The sequence below is a fragment of the Hemiscyllium ocellatum genome, chromosome 33, assembly GCF_020745735.1.
Source record: "Hemiscyllium ocellatum isolate sHemOce1 chromosome 33, sHemOce1.pat.X.cur, whole genome shotgun sequence".
NCBI lineage: Eukaryota > Metazoa > Chordata > Chondrichthyes > Orectolobiformes > Hemiscylliidae > Hemiscyllium > Hemiscyllium ocellatum.
In genome coordinates this window covers 20,422,476-20,436,542 of record NC_083433.1, presented here as the reverse complement: position 1 = coordinate 20,436,542, position 14,067 = coordinate 20,422,476, and the positions used below count along the sequence as shown (strand labels likewise).

General features: G+C 48.7%; 1 protein-coding gene across 1 annotated transcript in view; it reads right to left on the bottom strand.

Annotated features, from left to right (window-relative positions):
• Positions 1–14,067, bottom strand: part of LOC132831226 (cytochrome b-c1 complex subunit 2, mitochondrial-like) — a 54,630-nt gene that overhangs the window by 2,170 nt on the left and 38,393 nt on the right. Inside the window, exons 11-12 of the mRNA XM_060849236.1 lie at positions 5,905–5,981; positions 229–382 (exon numbers count right to left, since the gene is read on the bottom strand). Of these exons, the coding sequence (XP_060705219.1) occupies positions 229–382; positions 5,905–5,981 (231 nt within the window). The remainder of the gene's footprint in view (positions 1–228; positions 383–5,904; positions 5,982–14,067) is intronic.

Genomic DNA, 14,067 nt, shown 5'->3' with positions numbered 1-14,067 from the left:
ACCTGCACATCTTTGGACTGTGGGAGGAAACCGGAGCACCCGGAGGAAACCCACGCAGACTCGGGGAGAATGTGCAAACTCCACACAGCCTGAGGCTGGAATCGAACCTGGGTACCTGGTGCTGTGAGGCTGTAGTGCTAACCACCGTGCCACCCCAGATTTGCCTCATGGTCCCTGAGAAACGCTCAAAAGGCCGACATTAACGTTCCTGTCACCGTCTGCACTCACCTTTACCACATCCTTTTTACTAATCTCTTTGATCTGGTTGACAGCAGATATAGGTGAGATATAAGTCCCAGTTGTGAGAATCTGTAACCCCATCTCCTCCAGTAAGGCGTCAAGTGTCTCCATCGCCATCAGATTGCGAGCAATCAACTGATTCCTGTGTAATGAGGGAGAAGGGAGAACAACAGATGGGAAATGTCATTCCTGCCTTTCCAGAAGCAGAACTATTCACAAGACAACCATCAATGTCTTGGATGAGGAGATCAGAAGCAATATTTCCAAGGCTGTTCATGACACAAAGCTAGGTGGGTTATGAGAAGGAAGCAAGGAGACTCCGGGGGGAAAGCAGGACTGGAGTCGCTGCTCTGTTTCTGATTTCCAGCACCCACAGTTCTTCGGTTTTCATTTTTGTTTCGACTTCAGGGAGATCGGGTCAAATTGAGCAAACACTTGGCTAAATGTGAAAATCGAACGAGCAGCATCTTCATTAATTGGCGATCAATTGGGAAGTGTCGATGTACAAGAGGGCGTCGTGTCCTTGGACACCAATCAGTGACAGTAGACAGGGAGATGCAGCAAGCAATGAGGAAGGCAATTGGTTTATTCACCTCCATTACAGTAGAGTTTGAGTTAAGAGGGAGGTACGCAGTTATTCAGGGCTTTGGTGAAATGGTATTGGGTACAGTTTTGGCTCTCTCCCTCAGACGGAATACAGTTACCACAGAGGGAGTGCAGTGGACGGTCACTCGGCTGATACTGGGGATGCCCCATGAGGAGAGATTGGTTCGACTGGGCCTGTATTTACTCGAGCTTTGAAGGACGAGAGGGGACTCTGATTGAAACGTATAAAATCCTAAGAGGGCCGGGCAGACTTGATGCAGGGAAGAGGTGTCTCCTAGTTGAGGGGAGTAAAAAGTGAGGTCTGCAGATGCTGGAGATCAGAGCTGAAAATGTGTTGCTGGTTAAAGCACAGCAGGTCAGGCAGCATCCAAGGAACAGGAAATTCGACGTTTCGGGCCAGAGCCCTTCATCAGGATGTGGGCTCTGGCCCAAAACGTCGAATTTCCTGTTCCTTGGATAGAACCAGGGGACCCCATCTCAGGATGTGGGGTTGGCCATTGAGGACTGAGATCAGGGAACATTTCTTCATTCTGAAGGTGGTCAGCCTCACACAGGAGGCCAGGTCACTGAACATATTCAAGAAAGTGGTGTGTATGGAACAGGGCAGCACGGTGGCTCAGTGGTTAGCACTGCTGCCTCACAGCATGAGGGTCCCGGTTCGATTCCAGCCTCAGGCGACTGAGTGTGGAGTTTGCACATTCTCCCTGTGTCTGCGTGGGTTTCCTCTGGGTGCTCCGGTTTCCTCCCACAGTCCAAAGATGTGCAGATTAGGGTGAACTGGCCATGCTAAATTGCCCGTAGTGTTAGATGCATTAGTCAGGGGGAAATGGGTCTGAATGGGTTACTCTTCAGAGGGTCGGTGTGGACTTGTTGGGCTGAAGGGCCTGTTTCCACACTGTAGGGAATCTAATCTGATCAAGCCGCCAGAGGAGGTGGTGGGGTCGGGTACAATTATGACATTTAAAATCATCTGGATGGGAACTTGAATAGGAAGGGATATGCCAGCATGGGACTAGGCCAGATTGGGAATCTGGTTAGCTGGGACAAGGTGGACCAAAGAGTCTGTTTCTGAGCTGTAAGACTCAAAAGAGATTAAACATTCTCTGGATATTAAAGGCTTCAAGAGGTAAGGGTGGCAAGTAGGAATATTGAGGTAGGGGATCAGCTATGTTCCTATGAAACGAGAGGGACATGTTCCAAGGGCTGAATGGTCTATGCCTGCTCTTAGTCTCCATGTAAACATTCCCCTGAGTTTCGAAAGGGTGCTACAAACTGTAGCTTCGAACCTTGCTTCAGACCAGAGATCGGGCGTGGTGATTTAGTCTGGGTATCAGGGTGGACTCTTCCCCCCACACCCCCCCCACCCAAGGATTGAGGATGGCTTGCTTCCACTCCATAGCAGTGAGATGGCAACAAACTCTGCCCCCTGTCAGGCAAGGTGGTATTGCAGGAGAGGGGTAGCTGGTGGGTTTGGAAGTTTGTAGGATCCCTCCAATGACCTCTCTCTGCACGGTGATGACTCTCTGCACGGTGATGACTCTCCCTGCACGGTGATGACTCTCCCTGCACGGTGAAGCCTCTCTCTGCACGGTGAAGCCTCTCCCTGCACGGTGATGACTCTCCCTGCACGGCGATGCCTCTCCCTGCACGGCGAAGCCTCTCCCTGCACGGCGAAGCCTCTCCCTGCTCGGTGATGCCTCTCCCTGCACGGTGATGCCTCTCTCGGCACGGTGATGTCTCTCTATGGGGTTGACGCCTTCCTGAAAGAGCTTTTTCCATCTCGTTCAGTCATGAGCCGGGGCCTCCTATCAGTCAATGACCTCTTCAGGGAAGCTGGGCGGGAATCACTGAGTTTCTTTTTTATTCATTTATTGGAGGTGGGCATCACCTGCTGGGCCTGCATTTATAGCTCGCCAGTTCCCTTTGAAGAAAGTGGTGGTGAGCTGCTTTCCTGTTGCTAATCTTGGGAATTCCAGGATTTTGACCCAGTGGCACTAAAGGAACATTGACGTATTTCCTGGTCAGGATGGTGGGGAGGGGGACTTGCAGGGGGTGGCGTTCCCATGTACCTGCTGCCCTTATCGTTCTCGATGGAAGTGGTCGTGGGTTTTGGAAGGTGCTGTCGAAGGACCTTCTGTGAATTTCTGCAGCGCATCTTGTAGAGAGATACCCACTGCTGCGACTGAGCTGGGATTAGACGCTTGTGGGTGCACTGCCAATCGAGCAGGGGGGATGCTTTGTCCTGGATGGTGTCGAGCTCCTTGAGTGTCGTTGGGGCTGCCCCCATCCAGACCAGTGGAGAGAGGGTTCAGTCACGCTCCTGACCCGTGGACTTGTGGACGGTGGGCAGGATTTGGAGAGTCAGGAGGTGAGTTACTCACCGGCCTCTGATCTGAACTTGTAGCCACCGTGTTGATGTGGCGCCAGTCCAGTTGAGTTTCTGGGACAAAGTGAGGACTGCAGATGCTGGAGATCAGGGTCGAGAGTATGGTGCTGGGAAAGCACAGCAGGTCAGGCAGCATCCGAGGAGCAGGAGAATCGATGTTTCGGACATAAGCCCTTCTTCAGGAAGGTGGAGAAGGGCTTCCTGATGAAGGGCTTATGCCCAAAACGTCGATTTTCCTGCTCCTCAGATTCTGCCTGACCTGCAGCGCTTTCCCAGCACCACACTCTTGACAGTTGAGTTTCTGGTCAATGGTAACCCACAGGATGTTGACATTGGAGGAGTCAGTGATGGTAACACAACTGTATGACCATTATCTGTCTGGGAATCTCCTGCTGTGACTGAGGTCACAGTCGTGACGTTGCTTTGGGAAATCTGATGTCAGGCAGATGATCAACATATATCCCACCCCGTGGAGATGGTTTCCTATGATTAGCAGCTTAGTGTGAGAGAGGCTAGGGAGTGAGAAAGCAGGATTAGAGAGGACGCTGTTCCAGAAGCATCTGTCTTCTCACTGCAATGGTGGAGGTCCCACAAGTGATACGTCTTCAGCGTTCCAAGGTCATTGAGATACCAAAGTAATAGCCTCATTACGTTGTGACAGAAAGAGGGAGAGTGGGGGCAGGGTGGTGAAAAGACTCCACATTAACAGACAAAGGGATATTTGATGCCACAGATTTTGAGTTTTGCTGCAAAAGACAAATGCAAACACTTTTTTAGGGTTTTTTTTCTCCTCGTGTCTCTTCGGGACAGAAACGAGAGAGTTGGGGGAGCGGTAGATTATGCTACGTGAGGTGAAGGGAGTACTGACTGGTTCGTGAGCTGACCCTAGGCAAGGCGTTGCCTTGGAGACTGGGAATGATTGTTCACCCTACAATCCGACCCCCATTTCCCCAGACTCTCGTTGATTTTGAACATTTCCTGGACTTGTTCTTTATGGTTTCAGAACACAGGTCTTGACCTCGGTGATGGGCAAGTTGTTGGAGGGAATCCTGAGGGACAGGATGTACATGTATTTGGAAAGGCAAGGACTGATTAGGGATAGTCAACATGGCTTTGTGCATGGGAAATTATGTCTCACAAACTTGACTGAGTTTTTTGAAGAAGTAACAAAGAGGATTAATGAGGGCAGAGCAGTAGATGTGATCGATATGGACTTCAGTAAGGCGTTCGACAAGGTTCCCCATGGGAGACTGATTAGCAAGGTTAGATCTCATGGAATACAGGGAGAACTAGCCATTTGGATACAGAACTGGCTCAAAGATAGAAAACAGAGGGTGGTGGTGGAGGGTTGTTTTTCAGACTGGAGGCCTGTGACCAGTGGAGTGCCACAAGGATCGGTGCTGGGTCCTTTATTTTCTGTCATTTACATAAATGATTTGATGCGAGCATAAGAGGTACAGTTAGTAAGTTTGCAGTTGACACCAAAGTTGGAGGGGTAGTGGACAACAGGATCTTGATCAGATGGGCCAATGGGCTGAGAAGTGGCAGATGGAGTTTAATTCAGATAAATGCAAGGTGCTGCATTTTGGGAAAGCAAATCTTAGCAGGACTTATACACTGAATGGTAAGGTCCTGGGGAGTGTTGCTGAACAAAGAGACCTTGGAGTGCAGGTTCATAGCTCCTTGAAAGTGAAGTCGCAGGTAGATAGGATAGTGAAGGCGGCGTTTGGTATGCTTTCCTTTATTGGTCAGAGTATTGAGTACAGGAGTTGGGAGGTCATGTTGCGGCTGTACAGGACATTGGTTAGGCCACTCTTGGAATATCGCGTGCAATTCTGGTCTCCTTCCTATCGGAAAGATGTTATGGAACTTGAAAGGGTTCAGAAAAAATTACAAGGATGTTGCCAGGGTTGGAGGATTTGAGCTATGAGGAGAGGCTGAACAGACTAGGGCAGTTTTCCCTGGAGCGTCGGAGGCTGAGGGGTGACCTTATAAAGGTTTATAAAATTATGAGGGGCATGGATAGGGTAAGTAGGCAAAGTCTTTTCCCTGGAGTCGGGGAGGGCAGAACTAGAGGGCATAGGTTTAGGGTGAGAGGGGAAAGATATAAAAGGGACCTAAGGGGAAACTTTTTCACACAGAGGGTGGTACGTGTATGGAATGAGCTGCCAGAGGGAGTGATGGAGGCTGGTACAATTACAACATTGAAGAGGCATTTGGATGGGCATATGAATAGGAAGGGTTTGGAGGGATATGGGCCGGGTGCTGGCAGGTGGGACTAGATTGGGTTGGGATATCTGGTCGACGTGGACGGGTTGGACCGAAGGGTCTGTTTCCGTGCTGTACGTCTCTATGACTCTATAAGGATTTACCAATCCACAGAGAGATGACACCACACCCACCTCAGCTTTCTGTGAGGGGAGTTGTGGGTCATGTTGTCAGGGGAACTGCAGGTGGGAAAGTGGAGTTGAGGCGACAGTTATGTCAGCCATAGTCTCATTGAATGGAGAGGAGTGTTCAAGGGGCTGAATAGCCTAATCCTGCTACTAAATTCCAGAGCAAACTCACTTTCCAGTCTTTACCACAAAACATGCTAATTTAGGCACGCCAAACACAACATCCTCTCTTCACATCAGAATCAGATACTGGATATAAGCAGGCCCTGTACTTACTTTCCTCTCTCGATGTCTTCCTCGCTTATCTTGCCATCAGCTACATGTTTGACGTGTGACACAGCGGCATTGATAACCTGCAACATCAGACTCATCGATCAGAGGAAACACGCATTTTTATTCAGCCAAAAGGGAGATGCGCTCAATCCCAAACTGGGAATATTAGGCAGGAGCTAGAGTCAGAGGGGTACACAGCATGGAAACAAACCAGGACCTGGAGCTCCCGGCCCAGAGGTAAGGACACTGCCACTGAACTACAGGACCATGCCCAGTCTGATTCTGACTGCAATTAGCAGTCACTCAGGCAAACATCCCACCAAGAGTCACCAGGCAGTCAGTGGGAATTGTCCCCACATCTTTCCCCTGCCAAACCTCTGGAGTATTAGCTGAGATTCCTCAATGACTCGTGCAATGGCAATACCTCAATATTACCACACTCACCCCCCCCGCCCCAGAACATCCAATCAGTTGGGATTCTAATCCCCAAAATGCTGGTCAATTGAGTTCCCCATGAACTGCACAGTCTGTTAGGAGTCTCATCTGCATACCTAAGCTCTGATTGGCCTACGCAGACAATTATTTACATCTCTAAATTGTGTGAAGACACTACATGGCCATTCCTACTCCCTCCTGTCGTTGTATATCCACAGTCCTCAGGAACAGACCTGTCTGTAGAGTCATAGAGTCATAGAGATGTATAGCATGGAAACAGACCCTTTGGTCCAACCCGTCCATGCCGACCAGATATCCCAACCCAGTCTAGTCCCACCTGCCAGCACCTGGCCCATATCCCTCCAAACCCTTCCTATTCACATACCCATCCAAATGCCTTTTAAATGTTGCAATTGTACCAGCCTCCACCACATCCTCTGGCAGCTCATTCCAAACACGTACCACCCTCTGAGTGAAAACGTTGCTCCTTAGGTCTCTTTTATATCTTTCCCCTCTCACCCTAAACCTATGCCCTCTAGTTCTGGACTCCCCCACCCCAGGGAAAAGACTTTGTCTATTTACCCTATCCATGCCCCTCATGATTTTATAAACCTCTATAAGGTCAGCCCTCAGCCTCCGCTGCTCCAGGGAAAACAGCCCCAGCCTGTTCAGCCTCTCCCTGTAGCTCAAACCCTGCAGTCCTGTCATTGTAATTCCCTTTTTGTCACATGTGCTTAATTCTCACCTCCCACTTCAGCGGAATGTTTTCTGGGAGATACAGGCTCCAGCATGAAGTTCCCATCACCCCCCAAAACAAGGGAGGAGTGTATTCTGTGCGGCCTGCCTGATCAAACTCCTTCAATTCAATACCTATCAGGAGGAGGCCATTCAGCTCCTGCTGGCTGCTCCACAATGTGGAGGTGCCGGTGTTGGACTGGGCTGGACAAGGTCAGAGGTCACACGATATCAGGTTATAGTCCAACAGGTTTATTTGCAATCACAAGCTTTCAGAACAAACAGCGTTGGGACTATAATCTGGCGTCTCGTGACTTCTGACAAGAAAATCATGGCTGACCTGATTGCGACCTCAAATCCACACTCCTGCACCCCCACGTTTAACAAGAGTCTATCTACGTGCACCCTATGGGTATTCCAGACTCTGCTTGCAACACCTTTTCAGCCAGAGTTCTCGCAGAGAACGATTTTCATCGACTCTCTGTTTTAACTGGGTGTCCCCTGGGTTTGAAACATTGGCCCCGGATCTAGATTTTCCTGGAAGAGGGGACAGTCTCTCCACATTCATCCTGTCACGAGGCTTTAGGATTTTATGTTTCAATGAATGTTGCCTCTTACATTTCTAAAGAGACAAAAAACACTGCAGGAGCTGGAATCTGAGGTAGACAAGCAGGAGGCTGGAGGAACACAGCAAACCAGGCAGCATCAGGAGGTGGAGAACTGAAGAAGGGTTACACCCGAAACATCGACTTCTCCACCTCCTGATGCTGCCTGGCTTGCACTGCTCCTCCAGCCTCCTACCGGCCTACCTCTTACTGTTCTAAATGCAACCCAAAACTTGCATTCAAAAAAGATTTACAAGGATGTTGCCAGGGTTGGTGGGTTTGAGCTACAGGGAGAGGCTAAACAGGCTGGGGCTGTTTTCCCTGGAGCGTCGGAGGCTGAGGGGTGACCTTATAGAGGTTTACAAAATTATGAGGGGCACGGATAGGATAAATAGACAAAGTCTTTTCCCTGGGGTGGGGGTGTCCAGAACTAGAGGGCATAGGTTTAGGGTGAGAGGGGAATGATATATAAGAGACCTAAGGGGCAACTTTTTCATGCAGAGGGTGGTACGTGTATGGAATGAGCTGCTACAGGAAGTGGTGGAGGCTGGTACAATTACAACATTTAAAAGGCATTTGGATGGGTATATGAATAGGAAGGGTTTGGATATGGGCCGGGTGCTGGCAGGTGGGACTAGATTGAGTTGGGATATCTGGACACATTGGACCGAAGGGTGTTTCCATGCTGTACATCTCTATACAAGCCTAACTTGTCCAACTGTTCCTCATAAGGTGAGCTGCCCATAAGCCTTCTCTACAATACACTTATATTCTTCCATGAGTAAGGTAGCCGTGACTGTGCACATTATTTCAGAGGCAGCCTCACTGGTGCCCTGTGTCGCTGAAACATAACCTCCCTGCATTTGTATTCAATTCCCCTCGTGAGAAATGGTAACGCTCTGTCTGCGTTCCTGATTACTTCCTGCATCTGCACGCTAAGGTTTGGCGATTTATGCACAAAGGTGTGTCAGAGCTCTCATTATTTAGGTAACATTTTATATTTTTCCTGCCAACTTCACATTTCCCCACATCACTGCCCCCTCACTGGAGAACCAACCTATTTGTCACCTCTTCACAACTTAAGGGGAGTGTACAAAATGTTGATTGGAGGCCCCAGTCCAGCTGATGCTGTAGGCCGGAGAAGATATCACATTGATACTGCAATATAGTGTGCTTTCTCCATGGTTCAGCCAGGCTACAACAAGCTTTCTGTTTCACATCTGGTACATTTTGTCCCAAATGTTTGAGCTTAAATTAGGCAGGTTTCTAATTGTTGCTTGGACAAATGTTCCTTGTGTTTAAACCTTACTTCCTGACCTTAATTTATATTGTCTGCAAGTGTGATTGCTATACCTTCCGTCCCCTCATCTAACCTGTTTACAGAAATTAGAATCATACAGTGCGGAGAGAGGCCATTCGACCCATCGGGTTTGCACCAGCCCTCCAAAGAGCATCCCACCCAGACCCATGACCCCACCCTATCATCCTGCATTTCCCAACGGCCAATCCACCTAACCTGCACACCTTTGGACTGTGGGAGGAAGCCCACGCAGACACAGGGAGAATGTGCCAACTCCACACAGACAGTCTCCCGAGGCTGGAATCGAACCCAGGGCCCTGGTACTGTGAGGCAGCAGTGCTAACCACTGAGCCATCCAGTTATAAACCGTTGAGGTCTCAGCAATGATGCTTGTTGTTTCTGGTTGGCCTAAAAGACACCCATTTGTAGCTACTCTCTGTTTCCTGTTAGGTAATCCCTTCTATGATGAGCTTTTATTCTCCACAATATCCTTTGATGTGGGCCCTTATCCAAGGTGGGGCAAACATCCACATCAGATACCCTGGACTAGAACACAGGACATAGAACAGTCCAACACAGTACAGGCCCTTCAACCCTCGACTTTGTGCCAGCCCTTTACCCTACTCCATGATCAGACCAACCTACATACCCTTCATCGTATTATCTTCCTTATGCCTGTTCAAGAGATAAACCCCTTTAAATTTGGGACATGAGTTTGCGGAATTCGCAGCTGAACGAAGATTCACTGAGCTGTCTGGCTGACACAGACTAGGCGATATGCGAGGCTAGGGGCAGCTGTCTGGACCAGGGGTTTAGCTTTTAAATACACCACACGCACCTCAGCGAAAGACAATGAACACCAGCCTGCAGAGCAAGCAACTGAGACATTCTGGAGCTGACAAAATACAAAACCATTCAACGTTTAATCGCTTTGCTGGGACAGAGAGTAACAGAACATTCCACACCATTGTTACCACATGCTAAAAGTGCTCGCCTCTGAAAGTGAAGGCTTTACAGTCATCAGTAAAACTTTAACCTCCATCCATCCATCCAAGAGAAACACTGGACATTTAAAAGTATCGCAAACCCATTCACTTTGATCGGAGAACCATTTACACCGAAACCATTAATCAGGTGCCTTGTTCAGCCCAGGGACGAGGAGCTCAGTCATCAAATCCAGATTTGGCAGGAGATATGGGGAACTGGCAGGGGGTATAACTGGGGAACCCCCTGATCTCGAAGTGGGGGTCAGATTCAGCAAGAGGTCCGGCCAGAGTGTGGAGAATCAACCCCAGCCAGTCGCAGTGAGTCACAGACCGGCACCATCATGGACTCAGGAAAAGGAAGAGGCAAAGAAAACGATCTTCTCGTCCAATCTCCACATACCGATGAGGAGCGACCGGAGAGCTGAGAGACAGACCGGGGGCAGTGCCAATGACTAGATTCCCTACATTGTGGGAATAGGCCCTTCAGCCCAACAAGTCTACACTGACACCCCCCGAAGAGTAACCCATCCAGACCCATTTCCCTCAGGCTAATCTACCTAACAGTACGGGCAATTTCCCATGGCCAATTCACCTGACCTGCACATCTTTGGACTGTGGGAGGAAACCGGAGCACCCAGAGGAAACCCACGCAGACACGGGGAGAATTGCAAACTCCACACAGACAGTCGCCCGAGGCTGGAATCGAACCCTAGGCCCTGGCATTGTGAGACAGCAATGCTAACCACTGAGCCACCATGCCGTCCATACCATGATGTCCAGAACTGTCTGAGCCGACTGAAGTCACTTCAGGGGGGTCACTGAGAGCCACTGAGATTCTCTGTCTCAGCTCAGTTAGATATGATTGGAAGGGTAGGCTTTGGAGCTGATGGTGCAGGGCACCCCCACGAGGGAGGGAGCAGGACAGGACCCCGGGATGAGCATTTTCTCTGTCTCTCTCTCTCCTTTCTCCTGACACCCAGTGATTAACAGTTCTCTGTAGTTTTAAACTAGTCAGAGATGCAAGGGTTAACTGGATTGCTAGCGAGCTGTCAGATAAGTCTCACTTGGCTTGATCCGTAACATTGGGTTTCTTGAAATATTCATTTTCTTTTTCAGTTATTGTATATACTTTCAATTTCGGGAGAAGGTGAGGACTGCAGACGCTGGAGAGTCAGAGTCAGAGAATGTGGTGCTGCGAAAGCACAGAAGGTCAGGCAGCATCCGAGGAGCAGGAGAGTCGACATTTCGGGCATAAGCCCTTCATCAGGATGCTGCCTGACCTGTTGTGCTTTTCCAGCACCACACTCCTGACTCATCAGGACAGACACAAGAATGTCAAAACATCAGAGGGTACAACAACTTACACTGCACGAGACACCGGTATATTTTGCTGCTCATGCTTTATAAATTCATCAGGAGAGCAAAGTTTTGTTTGTTTTAATAACATCAAGAGTTTATTTGGCCTCTGAAGCATCTGCCTCCTCTGTTCTCCACCACACCACACCTCACTACATACACCCAGGGTCTGAATCAGGGAGCTGGTGTACCATAAAAGCACCCAGCACTCCCTACTCTTACGAAACGTTTTCTGGAACTTCAAATACACAACATCCACCAATAGACCCTTCATCCACAGCATGAATTAGCTCCTCTAGGAACTCCAGTAGATTGGTCAGACATGATTTCTCTGAAAAACCGTATTGACTCTGTCTGATTACCTTAAGCTTAGCCAAGTGCCCTGTTAAAATTTTTAATAACTCGATGATGGATGTTAAGCCAACAGGCCTGTAGCTTCCTAGTTTCTATCTCCCTCTCATCTTGAATAAAGGAGTTTCATTTACTATCTTGCGATCCAACGGCCTCCTCCCTGAATCAAGGGGCTTTGGAAAATGGAAACCAATGTGTCACCGATCTCGCTGGCCCCTTCCTTAAGGTCCTAGAACGAAATTCATCAGGAACCGGACACCTTGCGGCTCACAGCTCCAACAGTTTGCTCAGTCCCACCTCCTCCAGGTGACTGTGATTTTTCAGACTTCCTCCCTCCTTCCATTTCTTGATTTAGCACCCATTCTAGAATGGTATTGTCCAGGGAAAGCTGATGGAAAATACCTCTTCAATGTCTCTGCCCTCTCATTATATTCCATTATTAATTCCCCAGTTTCACCTTCTATTGGACCAATGCCCACTTTGTTAACACTTATCTCCTTTAAATATTTACAGAAACTCTCACTATCTGCTTTTAGATTTCTGGCTAGCTTTCTCTCATACTCTAAATTCTCTCTCTTTATTAATATTTGGGCCATTTTTTGATTTTTTTTGCCTTCTGTCAAATCTTCTGACCTGTCTTTCCACAATTATATCCTTTTTCTTTCAGTTTGATACTCCCTTTCACATTTCTAGTTAATTCCGGATTACATGGTGAAAAGGGAGGCTACTTGGCCCACTGGCTCTTTGCTGTGAGTGAGCATTATGACTGAGAACCTTTTCGTCATAGCCATACACAATTCTCCAGTTTTAGATGACAATCTCATTCCCTTCTCCAGTGTATATTAAGATGTGATCCGCGAGGTGTCCGGTTCCTGATGAATTTCATTCTAGGCCCTTATGGAAGGGCCCAGTGAGATCGGTGACACATTGGTTTCCATTCTCCAAAGCTGTGTACAGTATTCCAGTATGATCTCACTGAAGTCTGATTCCACGTCCCTATAGATTTACCAACTTGATTCCTGGGAATGGCAGGACTGATGCAGGAGGAGACATTGAGTCAGGAGGAGAAAGTGAGGACTGCAGATGCTGGAGATCAGAGCTGAAAATGTGTTGCTGGAAAAGCGCAGCAGGTCAGGCAGCATCCAAAGAGCAGGAAAATTGACGTTTCGGGCATGAGCCGAATTCCTGAAGAATGGCTCATGCCTGAAACGTCGATTCTCCTGAGACATTGAGTCAGTTTGGATTGTATTCCCTGGAGTTTTGAAGAATGAGGGGTGATCTCATAGAAACCCATTAAATTCTAACAGGTCTAGACAGATTAGATGCAGGAAGAATGCTCCCGATGGTGGGGAAGGTCAGAACAGGGGTTAACGGTTTAAGGATAAGGGGTATAGCTTTTAGGACTGAGGTGAAGATACCCAGAGAGTGGTGAGTGTGTGGAAATCACCATTACTGAAAATGGCTGAGATCAAAGCAGATTAGATTACTTACAGATTAGATTACAGATTAGATTACTTACAGTGTGGAAACAGGCCCTTCGGCCCAACAAGTCCACACCGACCCGCCGAAGCGCAACCCACCCATACCCCTACATTTACCCCTTACCTAACACTACGGGCAATTTAGCATGGCCAATTCATCTGACCCACACATCTTTGGACTGTGGGAGGAAACCGGAGCACCCGGAGGAAACCCACACAGACACAGGGAGAACGTGCAAACTCCACACAGTCGCCTGAGTCGGGAATTGAACCCGGGTCTCTGGTGCTGTGAAGCAGCAGTGCTAACCACTGTGCCACCGTGCCGCCCTAATCGCCCTAATCGCAGTCGGGTAAAAAACGAGGTCTGCAGATGCTGGAGATCACAGCTGAAAATGTGTTGCTGGTTAAAGCACAGCAGGTCAGGCAGCATCCAAGGAACAGGAAATTCGACGTTTCGGGCATAAGCCCTTCATCAGGAATCAAGCATTGCCTGTTTTCACGAAGGGATGTGGAGGTGCCGGTGTTGGGCTGGGGTGGACACAGTTAGCAGTCACACGACACCAGGTTATAGTCCGACAGACTAATTCAAAATCAGGAGCTTTCGGAGCAGAGCCTCTCGGCGCGTCTTCACCTGATGAAGGAGCCGCGCTCCGACAGCTTGTCGTTCCAAAGGAACCTGTTGGACTATAACCTGGTGTCGTGTGACTTCTGATTATTTTCAGGAAGGAGGTAGATAGAGTTTGTAAAGCTGAGAGGATCAAAGAAATAGATGGGAGAGGGTGAGATGAGGGTATTGAGCTCGATGATCAGCATTACAGCAGGCTTGAGGGGCTGAATGGCCTATTCCTGCTCCTCTCTTCTATATTCCGAACTTGCAGTTCAACCATGGAGAAAGCTGACTGTATCAGTGAGACTTC